Source organism: Felis catus, chromosome A2 (assembly GCF_018350175.1).
Source record: "Felis catus isolate Fca126 chromosome A2, F.catus_Fca126_mat1.0, whole genome shotgun sequence".
Lineage (NCBI taxonomy): Eukaryota > Metazoa > Chordata > Mammalia > Carnivora > Felidae > Felis > Felis catus.
This window is the reverse complement of record NC_058369.1, coordinates 157,052,584-157,075,396: the sequence shown is the minus strand read 5'-3', so window position 1 is coordinate 157,075,396 and position 22,813 is coordinate 157,052,584. Positions and strand designations below refer to the sequence as shown.

The window sequence follows — 22,813 nt, the reverse complement described above, 5'->3', positions numbered from 1 at the left end:
AAGTTTTCATCTTCTGACATACTGTCTGTTTCCTCTAAGTTAATCCTTCTCTTTGATCTTGTGTTTCTTGGTAAAGACTTTCAGCAACTCTCTGTTAATCTTTGGATGACTGTTTCTCTATGAGTGAGGTTCTCTTAGTTTTTGGATGTCTGAATATATTTTTATTTTGCTCTTGTTTTAATAAGAATTTGACTAGGTAAAAAATTCTACTTTGACAGTGATTTTCTCTCAGCACTTTGAATATTTGGATTTGTTAGTTTCTTATTTCTGGTATTTATTATTGTTGATGAGAAATATACTGTTATACTTTAATATTATCATTTTTGTTGTGTCTTTGAGAGTTTTAAGATTATCTCTTTTTAGGGGCACCTGAGTGGCTCAGTTGTTAAGCATCTGACTCTTGATTTTGACTCAGGCATGACCTCACAGTTGTGAGATGGAGCCTCCATAGGGCTCTGTGCTGGGCATAGAGCCTACCTGGGATTCTTGCTCTCTTTTTCTCTCTGTCCTCCCCTGCTTGCACTTTCTTGCGTGCTCTCTTTCACTCTTGCAAAAATAAAAAAGACTATATTTTTAAATTTTCTGTATTTTTCTACTATGTGGCTAAACTTGACTTTTATTATTATTATTACAAAAAATTTTTTAATGTTTATTTATTTTTGGGAAAGAGAGAGAGACAGAGTGCAAGCAGGGGAGAGGCAGAGAGAGAGAAGGAGATCCAGAATCCGAAGTAGGCTCCAGGCTCTGAGCTGTCAACCCAGAGCCTGATGTGGGGCCCAAACCCACAAATGGTGAGATCATGATCTGAGCTGAAGTCCGATGCTTAACCTACTGAGCCATCCATGTGCCCCTATTATTACTTTTAAATATGTCTTGCTTGGCATTCAGAAAGGGTCCTAAATATGACATTTTATACATTTTTAAAAACTGGTAAATTTTAGCAATATCTTTAAATATTTAAAAATGTCTTTCAGACTTTTCTTTCATTCTCCTCATCTGGAATTCCTTTTTTTTTTTTTAATTAATGTTTATTTATTTTTGAAAGAGAGATAGAATGCGAGTGGGGGAGGGACAGAGAGACAGAAACACAAAATCTGAAGCAGGCTCCAGGCTCTGAGCTGTCAGCACAGAGCCCAATGCTGGGCTCGAACTCATGAACTGGGAGATCTAGACCTGAGCTGACATCAGAGGCTTAGCCAACTGAGCCACCCAGGCTCCCCTGGAATTCATATTAAACCTGGTTTTTCTTTATAATTATTGCAAGTTTTTAGTATTTCTGTCTCCTTATTCTGCATTCCATTTAGGGTAACCATGTAATTTATCATGCAAATGAGACAGTTTTGGGAACGAAAAAGGGCACTACAGTGATTATACAGTTAGTAAATCTGAATTTATTGGCTGAAAATTTTTATTATTTGTTGGTAGACTGGTAAAATAGATCTATTCAAAAAATATTTTTTAAATGTGGTGGGGTGCCTGGGTGGCTCAGTTGGTTAAGTGTTTGACTCTTGATTTCAGCTCATGCCATGATCCTACATTTGGTGAAATCAACACTTGTGTCAAGCTCTCTGCTGACAGTTTGGAGTCTGCTTGGAATTCTCTCTCTCCCTTTCTCTCTGCCTCTCCACTGCTCACTCTGTCTCTCAAAATGAATAAGTAAGTATTAAGAAAATAATAAAAATACGGTGCACTGTTGGTGGAAATGTAAATTGGTGTAGCCATTATGGAAAATAGTATGGAGGTTCCTCAAAAAATCAAAACTAGAAATACCATAAGATCCAGTAATTCCACTGTTGGGTACTTACCAAAGAAAACACTAATTTGAAAAGATGTATGTTTCCCTATGTTTATTGCAGTATTATTTATAGTAGCCAAGATATCTATCAATGGATGGGTATATATATTGTATATACATATATATATATACACACACACATATATATACATATACAGTATATATACATGTATATATGTGTATATATATAAGTATATGTGTGTGTGTATATATATATGTATACATATATATATATACATATATATATGTGTATATATATATATATATACATATATATATATGTATATATATATATATAATGCAGCCATATAAAATAGAATGAAATCTTGCCATTTGTGTCAATATGGATGGACCTAGAAGATATTATGTTAAGTGAAATAAGCCAGACAGAGAAAGACAAATATCATATGATTTCACTTTCAGAAACAGACTCATAAATACAGAGAACAAACTGGTGGTTGTCAGATGGGAAGGGGGTAGAAGGATTGGTAAAATAGATGAAGGGGTTTAAAAGGTACAAGCTTCCAGTTATAAAATAAATTAGTCCAGAGGATGAAAAATACAGCATAAAGAATATAGTCAATAACATTGTAATAATTTTATATGGTGACAGATGGTAACTATACTTTTCATGGTGAGCATTGCACAACATGTAGAATTGTCGAATCACCTTGTTGTAAACCTGTAACTTATATGACACTGCATGTCAACTATACTTCAAAGTCTTTCTAAAAACCATATATCCTTGATCTCTAGAGCAAAATTAAAACTATTTTCTTGTACTGACTAACTGAACATTAAAAAAAATGCAAATAGACAACTTTTCTGTTAAAAATTCATGTACTTTAATAAACTTTTTAGTCACATTTATTTCCAATACCATATCACTGATAGTGTTCTGAATAACATGTTTTTCAATACCTCTTATTATCTCTCTTATCTTCATAAAATTACCTGCAGTGTTATTCATAGTTGCATTTTATGGCTAATGCATTTGAAATTGTTGACTCTTCAATGGACTCTTCTTTATAAGAAAATAGTCTTCACAGGTGTTGATATAATTAGTACATGCTGAGAAAATTTTGTTAAACAGATGATATTCTCAATACTAACTTTTTTAGTTAGAACTTTGTAAATATTTTAGCTTCCATTCAAAAAATCTTTCTTCAAAATATTTTACAAGATGAAACTCAAATACATTTTCCATGTCCATGATTCTTCTGAATATTTTACCAATTTTAAATCCTGCATAATTCTCAATTTTATTTCATTGTAACATTGTAATACCGAATGTACATTTACCCAATTAAAAATAATAACTATCAAAATATTTGTTCTAGAAGTTGAGGTATTTATTTATTTATTTATTTATTTATTTATTTATTTATAGATGTTTATTTATTTTCCAGAGAGAGAGAGAGAATGAGCACATGAGTGGAGGAGGGGCAGAGAGAGAGAGGGAGACCGAGAATTCTAGGCAGGCTCTGAGCTGTCAGTGCAGAGCCCAGTGGGGGTGGGGTGGGGCTTAGGGCTTGAGCTTAGGAACTGTGAGATCACGACCTGAGCTGAAGTCGGATGCTTAACCAACTGAGCCATCCAGGCACCTTGAAACTGAGGTATTTTAAAGCACAATTTTTAAATTTTAAAATTAAATTTTCTGTACCATTGAGCACTCATAGTTTATTTTGTTTAGTTTCTTTTTCTTTCTGTCCTTTCTTGTGTAGGGATAAATGTCAATGTTTTCCTATTTATGAGTTGTTTTCCAATCATTGTAACTTACTAAAAGTTTTAAAAACTGAAATGTTTTCTGCTCCCTATGTTTAAAGCTTGGATTATTGGGGCACCTGGGTGACTCGGCTGAGTGCCTGACTCTTGATATCCACCCAGGTCATGGTCCCAGGGTCATGGGATTGAGCCCCGCATTGGGTTCCACACTGAGTGTTGGAGCCTGCTTGAGATTCTCTCCCTCTCTCTCTCTTTCTCTCTCTCTCCCTCCCCCTCTGCCCCTCTTGCCAACTTGCCCTCTCTCTCTCTAAAATAAAAACAACAAAACCAAAACCAAAACAAACAAAAAACAACCCAAGAAACAAACTTGGATCACATAATTCCCTCTGATTCAACACAAAATGTAGAGTAGTCCCCCCTTATCAGTGGGGTATATGTATCAAGATCCCCAGTGGATGCCTGAAACTGCAGACAGTACCGAATCCTGCATATGCTATGATTTTCTTATACATCTATACCTATGATAAAGTCTAATTTATAAGTTAAGCACAGCAAGAGAATACCAATAATAACTAATAAAATAGAACAATTATAACAATGTACTGTAATAAAAGTTATGTGAATCTGGTCTTTTTTCTCAGAATATCTTCTTGTACTGTACTCCTCCTTTTCCTTCTTGTGGTGATGTCACATGATAAAATGTCTACACGGTGAGATGAAGGGAGGTGAATGACATCGTGTGACGTATCTTTAAGCTACTATTGACTTTCTGACAACATGTCAGAAGGACTTTAGTTGCCTGTGGATAAATGAAACCACAGAAAGTGAAACCAAGGATAAGAGGAGGCTACTGTAATCAGAACTGACAGGAACTGTTTACCAAAACGTTCAATGTAATTGTGGGAAACTTAGTTAGGTTCATCTATAAAACAGTTTTTCAAAGGTTTGAATATACCTGAAGTATGACTAATGAGAAGAAGCGATGGGACAAAGTGTGTAGTGCCATGCCGAAGTGATTTTTGGTATCCAATAGGAGACACATCATGCAAATTTTGTAGGTCAGTTATTCTGCTTGTATAAGAAAATATTTGCAAAGCTAGTCAGCTACAGCTTCTATTTTGATTGGTAAAGTAGGTCTGCTTCTTTGAATGCTATTTAAATTATGCTTGTACCACAAACAATTCCAATTATCTTTCTGATTCACAGATTTCTTTTTTTATTTAAAGTGTTTTAATGTTTATTTTTGAGAGAGAGAGAGAGAGAGAGTGCGCACGCGAGTACAAGTGGGAGAAGAGCCGAGAGAGAGGGGGAACAGAGGATCTGAAGTGGGCATTGACAGCCTGATGTGGGGCTCAAATTCACGACCCAACTATGAGATCATGACCTGAGCAGAAGTCGGAGGCTTAACTGATAGCCACCCAGGCATCCTGAGAATATTTGTTTTTAATGTGACACTGTCCTCTACTAAAATTTGTGTTCATATTGTGAACTACCAAACAAATAATTTTTATTTTCAATGTTTACCTTTTTAAATGAGTTTGTAGCACACACCAACATGTCAGCTATTTCATCTTCAAACAGAAAGAACTTCCAAAAGCTTCACTTTTTTAATTCATGAATTGGGTGAGCACAATCTATTGTTTGAATTAACCGATATCTCTATTTGAAAGACTGATAAAACTGTTGTAAAACTAAGGTCGTATTACTGGGAATTTTCTTCTGTTAATGGACTCAGCATGAATGGCTTTCAATTCCTTTTTGGTATATGCACAAAAAACATGAAAACGTAGATGTTGGCAGTTTACTTCTTCCTTTTTGATTTGGATACCTTTTATTTCTTGCCTGATTGCTGTGGCTAGGGCTTCCAGTCCTATGTTCGATAGAAGTCGTGAGAGTTGAAAATCTTTGTATTGTTCCTGATCTTAGAGGAAAACTTGGTTTTTTACTGTTGAGTATGATGTTAGCTGTGGGCTTGTCATGTATGGCTTTTGTTATGTTGAGATACATTCCTTCTATACCCAATTTGTTGAGTGTTTTTATGATGAAAAATTGTTGAACTTGATCAAATGCTTTTTCTGCATCTATTGAGATGATCATATAATTTTTATCCTTCATTCTGTTAATGTGGTGTACCACAGTGATTGATTTGCCTATGTTGAATTATCTTTGCGTCCCAAGGATAAGTCCATTTGCTTGTAGTGTATGATTCTTTTAATAAGTTACTGAATTTGGTTGGCTAGTGTTCTGTTGACGATTTTTGTATCTATGTTCATCAGAGATATTGGCTTATAGTTTTGTTATAGTGTCTTTGGCTTTATTAGACTAATGCTAGTCTCACAAAATGAGTTTGAAAGTGTTCCCTCGTCTTCAGTTTTTTTGAAGAGTTTGACAAGGATTGGCATTAATTCTTCTTTATATCATAGAAGCCACCAGTGAAGCCATCTTGTCCTGGGCTTTTATTTGTTTTGATTACTTATTCAATCTCCTTACTTGTTATTGATCCCATTCTGGGATCCCATTCCCAAGGCTGAATTTATGATTCAGCCTTGATAGATTATATGGTTCTAGGAATTTATCCATTTTCTTCTAGTTTATTCAGGTTGTTGGCATATACTTGTTCATGATAGTCTCTTATGATTCTTTGTATTTCTGTGGTAACAGCTGTAATATCTCCTCATTCATTTCTGATTTTATTTGGTCTCTTTTTCTTAATCTAGCTAAAGGCATTTGACCAAAATGAAAGGTCGTGCTCTACTGAGAGATATGAATGAAATGCACCTTCTACAGAAGTATATTAATGTCATCTTTAGGTCTAGTCTTTTAAAAGTAACAACTAGCTTTTTTTTTTTTTAATTTTTTTTTCAACGTTTTTTATTTATTTTTGGGACAGAGAGAGACAGAGCATGAACGGGGGAGGGGCAGAGAGAGAGGGAGACACAGAATGGGAAGCAGGCTCCAGGCTCTGAGCCATCAGCCCAGAGCCCGACGCGGGGCTCGAACTCACCGACCGCGAGATCGTGACCTGGCTGAAGTCGGACGCTTAACGGACTGCGCCACCCAGGCGCCCCTACAACTAACATTTTTTTTTAAATATTTATTTATTTTTGAGAAAGAAAGAGACAGAGGGTGAGTGGGGGAGGGACAGAAAGAGAGGGAGACACAGAATCCAAAGCAGGATCCAGGCTCCGAGGTGTCAGCACAGAGCCAGACGCGGGGCTCGAACTCACAGCTGTGAGATCATGACCCAAGCCGAAGTCAGATGTTCAACTGACTGAGCCACCCAGGCGACCCGTTCTTTAGTTTTTTTTTTTTTTTTTTTAATGTTTATTTATTTTTGAGAGAAAGAGACAGCATGAGGAGGGGAGGGGCAGAGAGAGAGAGGGAGACACAGAATCCGAAGCAGGATCCAGGCTCCAAGCTGTCAGTAGGAAGTCTGACACCGGGCTGGAACCCACAAACCGTGAGATCATGACCCGAGCTGAAGTCAGAGGCTTAACCGACTGAGTCATCCAGGGGCCCAGTAACAACTAACTTTTGAAGTAGACTTAGGTCTAGGGTTTTCATGTGGTCACCAATATTATTGTAGTCTGCACAATAGATGGTAAATGACAACAAGCATATTCATCATCAACTTTCTTGAGAAATAAAAATTGAGTACTTAATTTTTTATTATCATGCATTTTTTTTTTCTGAGTCCACTTAGGCCAACAGGTTTATCACTAAAAGGTCAAATTATAAAGCAAATAAGTAGTTGTAGATTTATACCACACACAAACAAATGCAAAGTACCGTATCAGGAACATTCATTCAGACCACTCTCTACATGCTCTATGATAGGACTGGTCAGTCTCTATTTCTTAAACACTTTTCACCTAAGCTATAACTTCTTGCATTCCTGATTGTTCTCACCAACTGGTGACCCACAGGCTTCATGCAAATCTCAAATTTTGCCCTGCTTGTGGGTGGAGCTGGCAAGAATGGCATCTTTTTTGCCTTTTTAGTACCTTCTGAGGCTGGAAGGAGACAGGGGGCCCAAGCCACTCACTAATGAGGGCACTTTGTTTTTGCAGTAAGTTCCCTAGACACTGTCCTTCGAAAGAGTAAGTATTAGACCCACTGTTTCTGAAATGTGTGGGGAAAAGCCAGCTGGGTTTTTAGTGGAGCATCTCATATACTATTAGAGAAGACCTGGGCAGAAGTTGGAGTACTAAGTGAAAGTATCAAACCCATCCTGGCATGTTTTAATGCAACTAATTAAAAATTTTAAATATGGGACAAATGATAAATTGCACAGGGCTCTGGAGCAAAAGGCACGAACTAATATGTTCATAGAGCTCTTCTCTAACTTGAGATGAATTCTTCAACACTATCTTCTAATTTACAAATATTTTATTTATTGGGTCCATTTCAGTTTATTAATTTTTCTTTGCACCTTAAAAAGCTTCAGTGAGTATATTTTTCCTTTGCAAGGTTTCTAATTGGTTACTTCTATTTATTTCTCATTGTTTCATTTTTGCCTCTAAATTTTTTTGCCTCTTTTAAGACTGTTCTATTAGTTTAATAGTAGATTGTCATTACATTTCTTTTTTAAAAAATTTTATTTTCTTGTAGCAACAATACTTAACATGAGATCAACCTTTTAACAAATTTTTAAATGTACAGTACAGTATTGTTGATTATAGGTACAATCCAGAACTCTTGAACTTACTCATCTTGCTTAACTGAAACTCTAAGCCTGATGATTAGTTTCTTTATGTGTTTGCAGTTTGGCTTTGAAGTTTCATCTTGAACCAGGGGAATCTCTCCTCTCTCCATGATCCCCCACTCCCCATCTAGCATGTGGTGTTTAAGTCACCTTTTCCTGGTCCTCTGATTTCCCAATCCAGAACTACAATTGTTGCCTGGTGTTGATATTGTTGGTATTACAGGTGCTTTGGTTCTGAGATTTGTGGCCGTTTCTAATGTGTATATTTTGGGTAACCATTTGGCTGCTGGTTGCATGTAGTTTTCCTTCAAGATGATATCTCCTTTTTAACCCTCACCCCATTTTGGACCTAACACTTGACAAAAAGTTTAATGTTTTATTTCGATTTTGTTGTTAGGTCCCATTAAAATATGACCTTAGCTAAAGTGGCTATACCAAAAGAGATATATCAAAATGTTTTAGAACTATTTTATGCCACTGCTATCTGATATGATATAACAGTGTTCTTTTTCTTCCCTTCCTTTCTGTGGGAGTTGCTGTTGGTGCTACAGATGTATTTCCTCAGTAATCACTTTTTTTTTTTAATTTGAGAGACAGAGAGAGAGAGAGAGAGAGAGAGAGGGAGGGAGAGGCAGAGTAAGAGAGAGAGAATCTTTTTTTTTAAATCTTTCATAATTTTTATTTATTTTTGAGAGAGAGAGGGAGAGACAGAGCACAAGTGGGGGAGGGGCAGAGAGAGAAGGAGAGACACAGAATCCGAAGCAGGAGAGAGAGAGAGAGAATCTTACGCAGGCCCCAAGCTCAGTGCAGAGCCCAATGTGGGGCTTGATCCCACGACTCTGGGAACATGAGCCAATTTGACAATAAATTATATTAAAAAAATGAAATTAATAAAAGAAAAAAAAAGACACTCAACTGACTGCCACCCAGGTGCCCCAGCAATCACTATTTTTAAACACCCTGAAAAATTAATCTCAGTTTGTGTTCCCTCAGGGGCAGACTTTGAGACAAAGATTTTAATGGAAGTGTTTTTTGGTTTTTTGGAAAATTTAGGAAACATGCGCAGGAGAGTATGTGTATTGATATGCTCAGGGGAACATAATAAATAAAGGGTACATTATTAAGCCAAGTTGTCAGAGTGGAAGACAAGCTTAATCCTGAGGGAGATCTCTGGCAGATGGTTAAAACACATGCCTCATAAGTATTACACTCCAGAGATGTAAGAACTTGGGTATATCCATGCCAATTTCCATGTCATGGGTTGAGGGTTGCTCCTCAGGGTTTTTGGTGCTCCCATCCCCACCCTGCCTTTCCAACCTGCCATGTGTGTGGACAGAGTGGTCTTCCATATTTCTGAAAGAAGACCACCAGCAAAGAGATACAGATCACGATATTGTGATTTATAAGAAACATATATTTGGCCATTTGGATGACCAAAATGTATTTCTAATATATATTTGGTCTTTGTCCATCCACTATTTCTGGCTCACAGCTCCTCAAACCTTTGGAATTTCTTGTGATGAGAGTGATAAAGGTCTTTTATTAGGTTAATGAGGTGATGTTTGGAAAGCCTCTAAGGATGGGGGGCTGGTAGCCAGGAGAACTGAAACCTTGTGATTGGGAGGTTGGAACTTTTAGCTTCCCTCTTTCCTCCCGTCTCTAGGGGGGTAGAGAGGCCCTTAATCACTAATGGCCAATGATTTAATGAACCATGACTATGTAGTGAAGCTTCCATAAAAACCCACAAGGACAGGGTTTGGAGATCTTCCAGGCTGGTGAACATGTAGAGGTTCTGGGAGAGAGGCACTCCGGAAAGGGCATGGAAGTTCTGTGCCCCTTCTCGCATACCTTGCCTTCCACACCTCTAACATCTGGACGTTCATCTCTAACGTATGCTCTTATAATAAACGGTAAAGTATAAGCAAAGTGTTTTCCTGAGTTCTGTGAGCTGCTCTAGCAAACTAATTGAACCTGAGAAGGGGGTCGATGGTGGGGGGACGGGGGAGAGGGGAACATGGGTGATGGGCATCGAGGAGGGCACTTGTTGGCATGAGCACTGAGTGTTGTATGTAAGCCATGAACCACGGGAATCTACCCCTAAAACCAAGAGCACACTTTACACACTGTATGTTAGCCAATTTGACAATAAATTAGTTAAAAAAAAACCAAGAAAATCAGCTGTACTGAGAATCAGGCTCGCGATTTCACTGTAATGGTGGCAGGTTTAAAAAGGACTGATTTACAACACTACCAAGATTCCTATGATAAACTCAGGACCCTCATAAGGAATAAACAGATTCTGAGACTTGGGATAGAGAGTTTATGTAGATACAAATGAAAACATTGATCTCAAGATAAGTCTGAACCTCTGAACTTTGTTAGAAAAGAGCAAAATGTTTTTACCTAGAGACCATGCACCTAACATGGATGTTTTATCTTGAAATCTGCCCCACCTCCATTTGCATGATAAATGCTTTTTCATCCCTTCACTTTCAATGTGCCTGTGTCTTTAGATCTGAAATGAGTCTCTCGTAGGCAGCATATACAAGGGTGTTGCTTTTTTATTCATTGCATGTCCCTGTGTTTTTTGGTTATAGTGTTTAGTCCGTTTATATTCAAGGTGGTTATTGATAGGTATGTACTAATTGCCATTTTGTTAGTTGTTTTATGGTTGTTTTTGTAGTTCTTCTCTATTCTCTTCTATTGCTGTCTTCTCTCATGGTTTGCTGGCTTTCTTTAGTTATATACGTGGATTCCTTTCTCTTTATTTTTTGCATATCTATTACCAAGTTTTGATTTGTGGTTACCATTAGGTTTACATTATGCACATAGCAGTCTATATAAAGTTTATGGTTGTTTAAGTGTAAAACCATTCTAAAAACACTAAACTGTCATTCCTTACATTTTAGGTGTATGGTGGCATATTTTACATCCTTTTATTTTGTGATTCCCTTGACTGATGTTTATAGATATACTTAATTTTACTGCCTTTTTTCTTTCTATTTTCCTCATTCTTGCTTATGGTCTTTCCTTTCCACTTAAAAAGTCCCCTTTAACATTTCTCTTAGGTTTAATGGTCATGAATTCCTTTAACTTTTGTTTGTCTAGGAACTCTTTAGCCCTCTTCCTATTCTGAATGATAGCCTTGCTGGATAGAGTATTCTTGGCTACAGGTTTTTTTCCTTTTAGCACTTCGAATATATCATGCCACTCCCTTCTTGCCTGCGGAGTGCTGAAAGCTCAGCTGATTGCCTGATGGGGTTTATCTTGTACGTAACTGTTTTTCTTTTTTCTTACTGCTTTTAAACTTCTCTGTTTATCACTACTTTGGTCATTTTAATTACTATGTGTCTTTGTGTGGACCTTATTGGGGTGATTTTGTTGGGGGCTCTTCATGCCTCCTGGATCTGAAGACATACCCTTTGGTAAAACAGGAAGGAATGTGCTATTGGGAGGGTGGGACCCTGGAATCGTCCAACAGACAAACAAAAAATCCCTTGACGGCTGCTTTGTCAGATGTGGTATCTTTACAAGAATAGATGAGCATAGTCTCTGACACTTGCTCTGTGGCTATTGGTATGATTAATGATCCTTTTTTTTTTTTTCATCAGGAAAAATCAATGAGAAAGAAAAGATCAAGAGCAGTTTATGTTTGTCTGGCTGGGCAGGCATTCATACACATTCACATTTTTACCCTGGTACTATGTTAACCAGCTGTGCCTAATGGCCCCATTGACCCTCATTTCCCACGAACATTTGGCATTCCCTGGCTTTCTGAGTTTTTCCCTACAGTAAGGAAGCACAAGGCATGGGTACAGGGAAGGGGCATCATATTTGGGAGCCCAGGGAATTTCAGATTCTGTGACCCGTCTCTATTTCTTCATCTCTCCCTCTTCATACCAATGGACAATGAGAAACCATAAACTCTCTTCAGTAACAGTTCTTTGAAAGAACAAAGTGCCAGATACTCTGGGTGCTCCGAGGCTCCTCTGGGACAGATTTGGAAGGGAAGACACAGAACACAGAGAAGCTTATGAGAAGTTTATTTTACAGACCACAACAGATTCTCCAGCCCAATTTCTGTAGAGGAACCATCCTCGGGGGCAGACAAGGGCTTCCACCAAGATCAGCCTACGGTTATGGTCCCAGTGGTATAAATATGTTTTGGTCCCAAGGGCACCACTGCCTCATTGTTGGGGCAGATACCTAGATGTGCAATAACTTGGGCCACTGCTACTATTTTTGCAGTTTCTGAAAGAGACAAGGACAAAGATCTTTTCTGATAACACTGTAACCCCCAGTTTTCTGGCTCTTTTTACTAGTTTCAGGAACCTCTCTACTGGGACCCAGTTTCCACCCAGTCATCTGCAAATATATCTCCCTTGTTAGATTTTCTTATACAACCCCTCACCTTTCAGACCTGGGCATAGTCCCCATCCACTCTCCCTTTTCCTTCCCTCCTTTCCCTCCACCCTGCCCTGACATTCTGTTTCATATCTAGAGTAACATTTCTCTTTATGGTTTCCCTACCCTAGTAGATAGTTCTTCACTTGGATGACCCCTATGCTTACTATTTTTTAAAAATTTTTAATGTTTATTTATTTTTGAGAGAGAGACAGAGCATGAGTAGGGGAGGAACAGAGAAAGAGGGAGACACAGAATCCAAAGCAGGGTCCAGGTCTGAGCTGTCAGCACAGAGCCCGATGCGGGGCTTGAACCCACAAACAGTGAGATCGTGACCTGAGCCCAAGTCGGACACTCAACCGACTGAGCCACCCAGGTGCCCCACCCTATACTTACCATTGATGTGAAAGTCCCAGTAGAAATTTTTTGGAGCATTCTCACAGAGGCAGGCAGTGAAACGATAGTTAAAAGGACCTTCGATTGTAATGTTGCTTCTGAGGTAACATGTAATCTGGGGAGGAAGAAGTGGGCAGAGAGGACCCAGTGTTAGTCTGGGGAGTGGGAAAGGGAAAGAAAGACAAGAGAGCATGAAAGGGGAAGAGGAGGAGGCAGGAGAGGAGGAGGAGGAGGAGGAGGAGGAGGAGGAGGAGGAGGAGAACATCTTTCATGCACAAAGAGCAGGGACAGATATAGACCAGAAGCACTGGGGAGTCCTCTTTTGTCTATCATTTTCAGGAGCTAAAGCCTGGGTCAGAAGGTTTTCTGGCAACATGTCCTGCTTTAGTGCTATGGGTCTGGGCTCCGAAGGGAAGAGGTAAGTGAATTGACAGGGCAAGGAGAACTCATTCTGAGGCAGCCTTCATCTGAGGAGCACGCTTGCTGTGGTTTCCTGGCCAGGGCTTTCAGGAATGGCCTGCTACCACAGCTTGATCTTGGGTGTGGAGGCCAAAACCGGACCTTGCTCCTGGAACTATGCTCCTCCCAACTCTGTGACCTTTGATGATTGAAGTGACATCTCTCAGTCTCTCTTTCCTCAGTTGTGAGAGGAAAACAGTCACCTACCAGACTTGGCTGTTAGATAAACGGATGAAATCTTGAAGGTAAATTTCCTTTTTCCTTTTTTAACTTGAGAGGGCTTTGCAACTTGATATATAAGTTTCAGCAGCTCCAGGAAGCTTTTGTCTGGTTAGTGTTCAGCAAGGGGTGTTACCCTGGAGTCCACAGACCCGGGGGGGGGGGGTCTGTGGATAGAATTCACTAAGTCTGTGAACTCAGATGGAAAGAAATTGTATCTTTATTTTATTAACCTCTCACTGAAATTGAACATTTCCTCCCACTATGTCATCAATGATCCTCAGTGGCATTTGCAGTGTGTGTGATTTTTATCATGAAGGGAAACATAGATGTGTTCATACCATTTTACAGGTTTATATATCTCAAACTATTATCTGCATGCATCACTACCTTGAACACAGGGACCTTATATCACGGGGTTGCATGGTCATGGCCGGGGCCATCTGCCCATCTCCTGAAGCTTGCCCAGGTAACTGGAAACTGTGCACTAAATAGCTTGTCAGCTCTAAATGGTGAGCTCCAGCTTTCTCCCCATTGGAATTTTACTCAGAATGTTTTGGAGATCCTGGCATTTCTTTCAAGAAACCTACTCTTGCTGGGGGTTTATCTCTTATGACATTTACAACAGTTTATCCTAATGAGTCAGAATTTTCAACACTTGAATATTCAAAACAAAAAATCGAGGCCACTGGAATTCACTTGTCAAAACCAATGTACAGTTGGAGCTACTTATTCAGGCTGAGCAACAAGAACCATTATGTAGATCATCTTTATAAGATAAATTTTAACTTGTCTATATTTTAAATGTATTGCCTTTTTAGCTAATATGTCAATAAAGTAATGTAAACAGTACCGTATCAAAAGTTTATTTTTAATAATCATTATCACTTGTTTTTCAATATGGTAGTTTTCCTGTGTAGTCCAATGCATTTTATTTACACATTTATTTATTTATTATTTTTTTTGAGAGAGAGAGAGAGAGAGCGAGCGAGCACACCAGCCAGGGAGAGGGGCAAGAGGAGAGAGAGAAATAATCCCAAGCAGGCTCCACACTCAGCATGGAGCCCCATGCAGGGCTCAATTCCACGACCCCAGGACTGCAACCTGAGTTAATGTCTAGAATCAGATGCTCAACTGGCTGAGCCAAACCAAGTGCCCCTATTCACACATTTAAAAGTAATTTCCTCATAAGCATTCCCTAGACTTCAAGAGATCAACAAAATGGTCCATACCACAAATGTTTAATTTTTTTTATGTTTATTCAGTTTTTGAGAGAGAGAGAGAGAGAGAGAGAGAGAGAGAGAGAGAGAGAGAGAGGCAGTGTGAGTGGAGAAGGGCAGAGAGGGAGACAGAATCCAAAGCAGGCTCCAGGCTCTGAGCTGTCAGCACAGAGCCCCACGTGAGGCTCAAACCCATGAAGCATGAGATCATGACCTGAACTGAAGTCCGACGCTTAACTGACTGAGCCACCCAGGCACTTCCATACCACAAATGTTTAAGCTAAGCACTGTGGTTTGCTACAAGTTCTCTTCAACCTTAAAAGATTATATAATCTTTATATTCATGATTGAGGGTATAATCTATTTTAATTTTAAATTTGTGATCCTAATACCTCACTTGATCAAAAATTTACTTGCAAAACATTATAATTGTTAGAAAATGAAGATTAGGTATTAGAATCTTCACACATAAAAATTATATTTTCCTAAATTAAAAAAAAATCTGAAGATGTTTCTGTAGCCAGACATTTTTTTTTTATATTGGAAGCTACAAATAAAAATTGGTTGACCAGAACTAACAAAATTCTTTCTAATTTGCAATGTATTCTATGAGATTCCTTGTACTTGGGTAGGTTTTAAAAAGATTGCCTGGGCGCCTAGGTGGCTCAGTTGGTTGAGCATCCGACTTTGGCTCAGGTCATGATCTCTTGGTTCCTGAGTTTGAGCCCTGTGTCAGGCTCTGTGGTGACAGCCCAGAGCCTGGAGCCTGCTTTGGATTCTGGGTCTCCCTCTCTCTCTGTCCTTCCCCCACTTGCATTCTCTCTTTCTCTCTGAAAAATGAATAAACATTAAAAAATTATTTTAAAAAATTGTTCTTTTATTATTTTATTTATTATTTTTTTAATATGAAATTTATTGTCAAATTGGTTTCCATCCAACACCCAATGCTCATCCCAACAGGTGCCCTCCTCAATGCCCATCACCCACTTTCCCCTCCCCCCACCCCTCAGTTTATTCTCAGTTTTTAAGAGTCTCTTAATGTTTGTCTCCTTCCCTCTCTGTAACGTTTTTCCCCCTTCCCCTCCCCCGTGGTCTTCTGTTAAGTTTCTCAGGATCCACATAAGAGTGAAAACATATGGTATCTGTCTTTCTCTGTATGTATTAGCATTGTTCTTAAAACATAGTCCTATGAATCACAGTAGCACAAAATTATTTCACGTGTGATTTTGTTGGTTAAGCACATTTTTTTACACCTATCACTTTTTCAGGGGTGGAAACAGACTTTCATTGTCTATCATTACCAAGAACTACCATTATCACAAGACCTTTATGCACACATTCTCATTCTTTTTGTCATCAGTCGTTATGATAAACAAAACACAGAATTGAGAAATTATGATGTGGCCTCCCTCCCACCCCCAGCTAACATGCAGTATTCACATTCTTGGACTGTGAACAGACAAATTTGACAAAGCAGCCATATTGTTCTTTGCTCAGTGATCAGAAATCTTTCTCTTACAGATATGGGGCCATTTCTAGAATATATTTTAAGGAATAACAATTCTCATGCTTCCAATTCTGTTTTCTTTTCAATCATTGTACTTAAATCTAATTTGAGTTAGGAAACTCATGCATGTGCTGCCTGAGAGAGTGTACTTCTAGAAGGAGGCAGGGGAGAAATGCCTGGGTTTTGGCCATAGAACAGAGGTAGCTAACAAGGGGCAGGTTGCGTGTGGGGGACAACACGAGAGGAGACTGCTGGCAGGGAAGAGAAGGACACACTCTTCCCTGGGGAAAAGCCCTAAACCTGCACGGGTCCCTTCTCCTTGTGGCCCAGAGCAGCTGGTGATAAGGCACAGGTGAGACTTATGCTCATTTCCATTTGAAAACCTCTGATGTAATAAAGGGATTGGACCTCCCTCCCACAACTGCGAATTGGAGAAAGGGGAGAAGACAGTGTGGGCTCCTTGTTGGGGAGAGGAGGCTGGAACAGGAGTGAACTTCTGACGATAGAGCAAAAGGGCAGAGGGAGGGGGGTCAACGCAGCCTTTGCTCAGAGTTCACTGCCAAGTTGCAAATCTTATCCCTTGTGTTCTGTGCAACATATCTCTTCTGCCCACCTGCCTCAATGCACTGGATGGGGTTGCAGTTTTCCTTGTGAGAACCCCCTATCCCCACCTCTCCTCTCAAACAATCATCTTCCGGATCTTGGAGGAACTCTTACCACTTCTCTCCCAGCTCGTAAGCTTTTCCTCTCTTCTCCCTCTTAGCTGTGTTTTTCTTCACTACCCATTCCTTCTTTCCTTCTCTTCCTTCCTACACCTCAGGATCGGATTCCTTTATCTGTAAAATGAGAATAGTAATCTGCCCCGAGGTCTGATGATTGTACTGAGGATCAAGTATATATGAGAATTGGGAGCATGAGGATTGCAGTTCATCATATTATTAAGTATAATGCATGATATTAAAGTGAGAGATTAATCTAATTGTATTCATAACTAAGGAGTCAGATTTGTCTTGAGTTCACCCCCTACCCCAGGCCTCTACTTACCACCATACATTCTCGCAATTCTGTTTTAACATTCATCTTCACAGTGATTTCTTCACTTGCGTTTGCTCTGCGGGGCATCTGTACCTCCATTTTCATCACTTTTCGACCGCTTTGGGGAACAGGGAAGGAGGGTAGAGATCAGAGATCTGTCCCGTGCACGAGAGGAGCACACAATGAGCAAAGCGTAAGCAACAGGGAAGGTGTAAAGCAAAGGGGATAATGAGAGCTGAATCAATTGCTGAGCATCAGAACCCCTGGACTTTTTTTAATTTTTATTTTTTAATTTACATCCAAGTTACTTAGCATATAGTGCAATAATGAAGAACCCCTGGAAATTTTTGATCCTTGTTTGCTTTGGTTGTTTTCTACAAGACTTTGTTTTGTTTAATATAGCAGCTTTGATGCTTTATTTAAAATTGAGCATTGTCTTTCTTTCCACTGACAAAAAAATGAATTTAAAAAAAAGGAATAAAAGTATAATATTACATGTCATTTCTTAATAAAATCCTTCAGGTTCTGTTGACTGTCCACTAATGTGGGGTGGGGGAGGCTCAAGTCATCGTTACTAGAAAATTCCATGTCAACAGAATCGTGTTAAACCAAAAACATCTCAATGCACTGGAGGAATTTTTAGAGTCATCCTTGAGATCATCCTTCTTTGATTCCTGGTGGGGCCTAGGTATTTGTATTTCTTTAGCACTGGAGAGAATTTGGACATATGGCCATGTTTGAGGCCTTTAGATGCCACCCTACTTTTAAGCCACATATCACAATCTGATGGGAAAATAAATGGAAGCAGAGAGAAGTCAAGGATTTCTTCATCAGGGAGACCTGGGTTCAAGACTAGGAGAGTTACTTTCTTTCTCCCAGAAACTCCTGGCTGAACTCCTTGGTATTGGTGGGACAGGAGGGAATTTACGGTTTTGGCTACAATGCTTCACAGTCCCATTTTCCTAGGGTAAAGCATCTCAGATTTTGGAGATATTGCATTTCTTGTGCCAGTTGCTCTAGTGCTCGGTGTACAGGAATTCCAAAATTCCTCCAAAATTCCTCTCATTTGTAAATGAATTTAGGAGTGATAAGATGACCAGCTTAGCTAGAGTGAGTGATCAGATCAGCTTGCCCAGGAGTGAGGAGCTTCCTGGGATGACAGCTTTTTAGTGCTATCACTGAGAAATTTCTGGGCAGTTGGGGATTCTGATCACCCTAATTAGTACAGCTTATTTCACCAACTTGCTGCCCCCTAAGGGCTACATGGGGTGATATCTGTGTCTGAACCTGTCCCCATTCAAAATTTCTTAGGACATTGGGCTCCATTCTACCAACTTGTCAAAACTCTGAATGTTTTACTCCAGGACAGGACATCTGGTTGTGCCACAGAGGGTACCATCAGAATCACAATCCCAAAACCCAGCATTGAAAACCCTGTTCTTGATGAGAAAACCCCCTAGATTTGCTGAGTGTCCCTGCTTCTCCCAGACCCTGGCTCCATTTCCTACTTCATTTCCCCCAATTTTCCTGCTTCCTTCAAATATGTACTCTCAATGATTTGGCTTCTGAGCCTGTGTTCCCAGGTCCTAGTGTAGGTGGTGGGTGAGTGTGTACTTGCTTTTGTCTTTGAGCTTCAGAATAGGAAGAATGTCTAAGCTGCTTGGCTGGCTCAACCTTGGACCATGGGGTCAAGGATCAGTGATCAGAGCCTCTGATCCTTTAGTGAGCCCTACCAACATTGCTTAAAGCTATCGCTAGAACTCACAGACTTGCTAAACCTGCTGTTCTAGGAGGCAAGGTGTGAGAATGTAAAGTTTACTGACCAGAAATCTGACAAAGGTGTAGACTATGGACAGGATGTGGATCAGAGCCATAGAGCAAGACTGATTGTTACTTATAGCCTATATGCACACTGGGAGACTTATTTCCATGGACAACCTAGAAGAGCCCAGTGGAAATATGAGTATAGTTTATGAGACTTCCTAAGAGGAGAGAAGTGGAACTTGAAATGGGGTTTAGGAGAGTCTCTGGGACCAGAGTTCTGGAAAGTTGAAAAGTTTTCAGGAAAGGATGTAGAGATTTTCAGGCTAAGATAAGATCCTTCCCTGAAAGGATTTTTGTGAGGAAGGGAAAGGCTTGGCTCACGTGTTTTCCTGAGCTTTGTTGGTCCCCAGCTGCAGACAGAGAACCAGGAGCAGGGCAGCAGAGCTGGCTCTGAACAGGAGCTGGAGAAAGTGCATGGTGGAGGAGACAGAATGTGACGTCTTAGAGAACACAGTCCCAGGTGCCCAGTATACTCCTTATATGCAGATCAAGCAAGTGAGAGAGCTGCCAAGCGGATCCCTGTGGTCAACTACCCAAATACCCTTCCCACTCATGATCTTTCCTTGTTGAGCTGAAGTTTGTTTTCCTATGGAAAAAGTCAACATTCGTCTATAGTGTTAGTGTCTGAGAAAAGAGATTATCCTTCCTCGTTTACTTGGTATGTCAGAATTTCACAGAGTGTCCAGGACCTCAAAAGACCTCAAAAGCTCTTCCCTCTTATGCAAATGTTTTCTTTTCCCTCATAATCATATGCCTGCTGTATGTAGCTTTAGCTACAGTCTGCTCCCCTAGTCTCTAGAGGCAGAGAGCCCAGCTGTGGGTAGCAGGTTTCAGATCACAGCTGTAGGAAACTTTTGCTATCCCCTTATGGTAAGTTCAAGAGGAGATGTTCTTCAAAAAATTTTGTAGGGCTGCTAGGGTGATTAGGATTCTCCTAGGGGGTTACCACCAATCATAAGAGAGGAGAAAACTAGAGGTGGGCTGCTCTGGATGATGGGGAATTAAGGCCATATAACTGGGTGACATGAAGATGTGTGTGATTGTTGAGTCCTTAATTTCAGAGACTGTAACACACACACACACACACACACACACACACACACACACACACACACTCTATTGGTTCTATTTGAGAATCCTAATACAGTTGGTGTTTGGGAAAGGACAATAAATGTTGAAAGGGTTGGAACCCATATTGGTTGCAAGTGTATTTGAAACTTTGGGGTGAAATCAGGTTCTAAACCCACAATATAGCAGGCATTTCAGATGGGAAGGACAAATGTGGAGTAGAGAAGATATGGCATCTAGGCAAGTTGTACTGAATTCTTAATGTCATTTTTGCTGGGCTTCAACATTCTTTGCTGTCACTTCACTAGGTGGTAAAATCCCGGGGTATAAGACAGATTATTGCCTATTGAACATAATTTGGAGAGGCACTTCATGATGATATTTAAGTATATATTAGTTTAAAAATCATTATTTTTTAAAGTGATGGTCACATATTGGTCAAGGATATCATGGAAAATGATATCCACAGAATAATGGAACATGGTGAAGCTGCCTTAAGGGTTAGTAGGAATGACCACATTTTATCTTTCACTCCATCATGTATGTCCAAAATTATAGGACTCCAGGGTATTTTAGCTTGATGTAAATGTATGCAGATATTGGTTAAGTAATTTTGACTAAATCAGCAATAGATATTTATTCTAGAAACTGATATGATTTGGGGGCCAATAAGCCAATAAATTGCTGTAACATAGTTTCTTCAATGGCTACCCACATTGCATCAAAGATCTGGATGGAGATGAACAGTATCAGGCAAACCTTGGTTTTAACTTGGTTTTAGGAATGAAGCAAGTCCACCAGCAAAAATCCATGTGTCTCCCCAGTTGACAAAGAGGCGTCAGTATTCATGGGGTTTAATATATCTGGAAAGACCAAGTTTTCTGAGGGAAGACAGAATGTAAGTAATTGTTGCAGTTCTATAGATGGTATGCAGGGAAGTGTTTAGAATGTTATTTATGATAAAAGCTTGAGAATAATATCATCTTCTTCTCCATGCTGTTGTTCAGGAAACTGATCTAGCAGATGGCTCCCAGGGGGAGAAAAATGAAGCTGAAATTGTCGTGTCCTCTAAGTAATGAACAGGTCCAGTAGGTTTCAAAAAACAAATAGAGATTGATAAAATCAGATTGTAAACAATTCAAGAAGCTCATAAAAGAGAATCTATGGGAGCAAGGGGAAGGGATTAAGGATTAAAGAGAAACTTGCCACAGGCTAAATTTGTGAAGAGAAAGGTGATCCTAGGTCTGACAGGGCTCACACAAGAGGAAGATAAGGAATGACCACAAAAGGGAGTTAAAGAAGCCAATACACAGTGAACGCGTACTGTGTGCCTGACACTGTGCTAAACATTTCACATGTGTTAACTCAATTTTCAAAACAATGCTATGAAGTAGATGCCAGCTTATTCCATTTTACAAATGGAGAAATGGAGGCACATAGCAAATAAATATATCGAGCCCAAGTCACAGAGCCAGTAAGTGGTGGAGCCAATGTTGGATCCACGTTTCGTAGAATCTGAAAGTTTCATTTTACAATATTGGGAGCCTGTTTCAGAAATAGAATGCAAATTCTCAAATATGAAATACATAAACAGGGCTTTGGAAGAGGTTGTAAGTAAGGGGCCCTAAGACTTCACATCACTAACTTTATGGTACATGTGGACAAACCAGAATTTGAATGCAGGCAGTCTGGCTCTAGAACCTGAGCTTTTAACTACTCCATTGCCTACAAGTGAGGACAAGGCAACAGTGAGGCATGCCTAAATACTAATAAAGAGCCCCAAAGTAGGTAACTACAAGGCCTACTCTAAGTACACATTTATCTTCTATGGCTGACCATTCTAGGGTGTTTTCCCATAAACTTGATGTAACAATCTTAGCATTCATCCTTTCTTTTATGAATTCATCTCTCTACCCATCATCTACCTTGTTCCTTCAGTTGATGTATTCTACAAATATTGATTAAGCACCTACCTTTACAGAGAGGCTTAAGGTGATGGGCATACAGAAATGAATGAGACAGAATATAATGGGGGAGGCAGTCAAAATAACAAATTTAATAGGCTGTGATCAGAATTCTAATATTAGTTTCTATTTATTGAGGACTACTAAGTATGTTATAGGGTTAACCTAAATGGAGCAGGCAGTCATGAGACCTATTTCTGTCTTCCCATAGATTTTAAAAAGCATCCAGAGCACCTGGGTGGCTCAGTCAATTAAGCGTCTGACTCTTGATTTCGGCTCAAGTCATGATCTCATGGTTTGTGGCTTCAAGCTCTGCATCAGGCTCTGTGCTGTTAGCACAGAGCCTGCTTGGGATTCTCTTTTTCCTTCTCTACCTGCCCCTTCCCTGCTCTCTCTCTCTAAAAAATAAACATTAAAAAAAAAGCATCCAAGCAAACACACCTAAAAATGAAAAAATACAAATTTGATTCAGAAGTTTTGAATAATATAAAA

At 39.4% G+C, this 22,813-nt stretch overlaps 2 protein-coding genes across 11 annotated transcripts in view; one reads left to right on the top strand and one right to left on the bottom strand.

The window, feature by feature from the left end:
* The window catches only part of KEL (Kell metallo-endopeptidase), a 281,013-nt gene that overhangs the window by 84,254 nt on the left and 173,946 nt on the right, over positions 1-22,813 (top strand). For 9 of the 10 annotated variants that reach the window (XM_045052902.1, XM_023250660.2, XM_045052907.1 and 6 more), the window contains one exon: positions 21,139-21,255. The exons of the other annotated variant lie outside the window; for it this stretch is intronic. In XM_045052902.1, the coding sequence (XP_044908837.1) occupies positions 21,139-21,255 (117 nt within the window). The remainder of the gene's footprint in view (positions 1-21,138; positions 21,256-22,813) is intronic. 10 annotated transcript variants of the gene reach the window in all.
* PIP (prolactin induced protein) lies at positions 12,252-19,768 on the bottom strand. The gene is made up of 4 exons (XM_011280701.3): positions 19,611-19,768; positions 17,475-17,583; positions 13,026-13,140; positions 12,252-12,476 (listed from the first exon to the last, which is right to left on the bottom strand). The coding sequence occupies exons 1-4, from the start codon at positions 19,703-19,705 to the stop codon at positions 12,352-12,354; spliced, it is 444 nt and encodes a 147-aa protein (XP_011279003.1). The 5' UTR covers positions 19,706-19,768; the 3' UTR covers positions 12,252-12,351.

Coding starts and splice junctions, on each gene's coding strand:
- PIP (XM_011280701.3), bottom strand. CDS start 19,705: ATGCACTTTCTCCAGCTCCTGTTCAGAGCCAGCTCTGCTGCCCTGCTC. Junction 17,584..19,610: donor AACAAAGCTCAGGAAAACAC/GTGAGCCAAGCC, acceptor TGTTCCCCAAAG/CGGTCGAAAAGTGATGAAAA. Junction 13,141..17,474: donor AATTGCGAGAATGTATGGTG/GTAAGTAGAGGC, acceptor CTTCCTCCCCAG/ATTACATGTTACCTCAGAAG.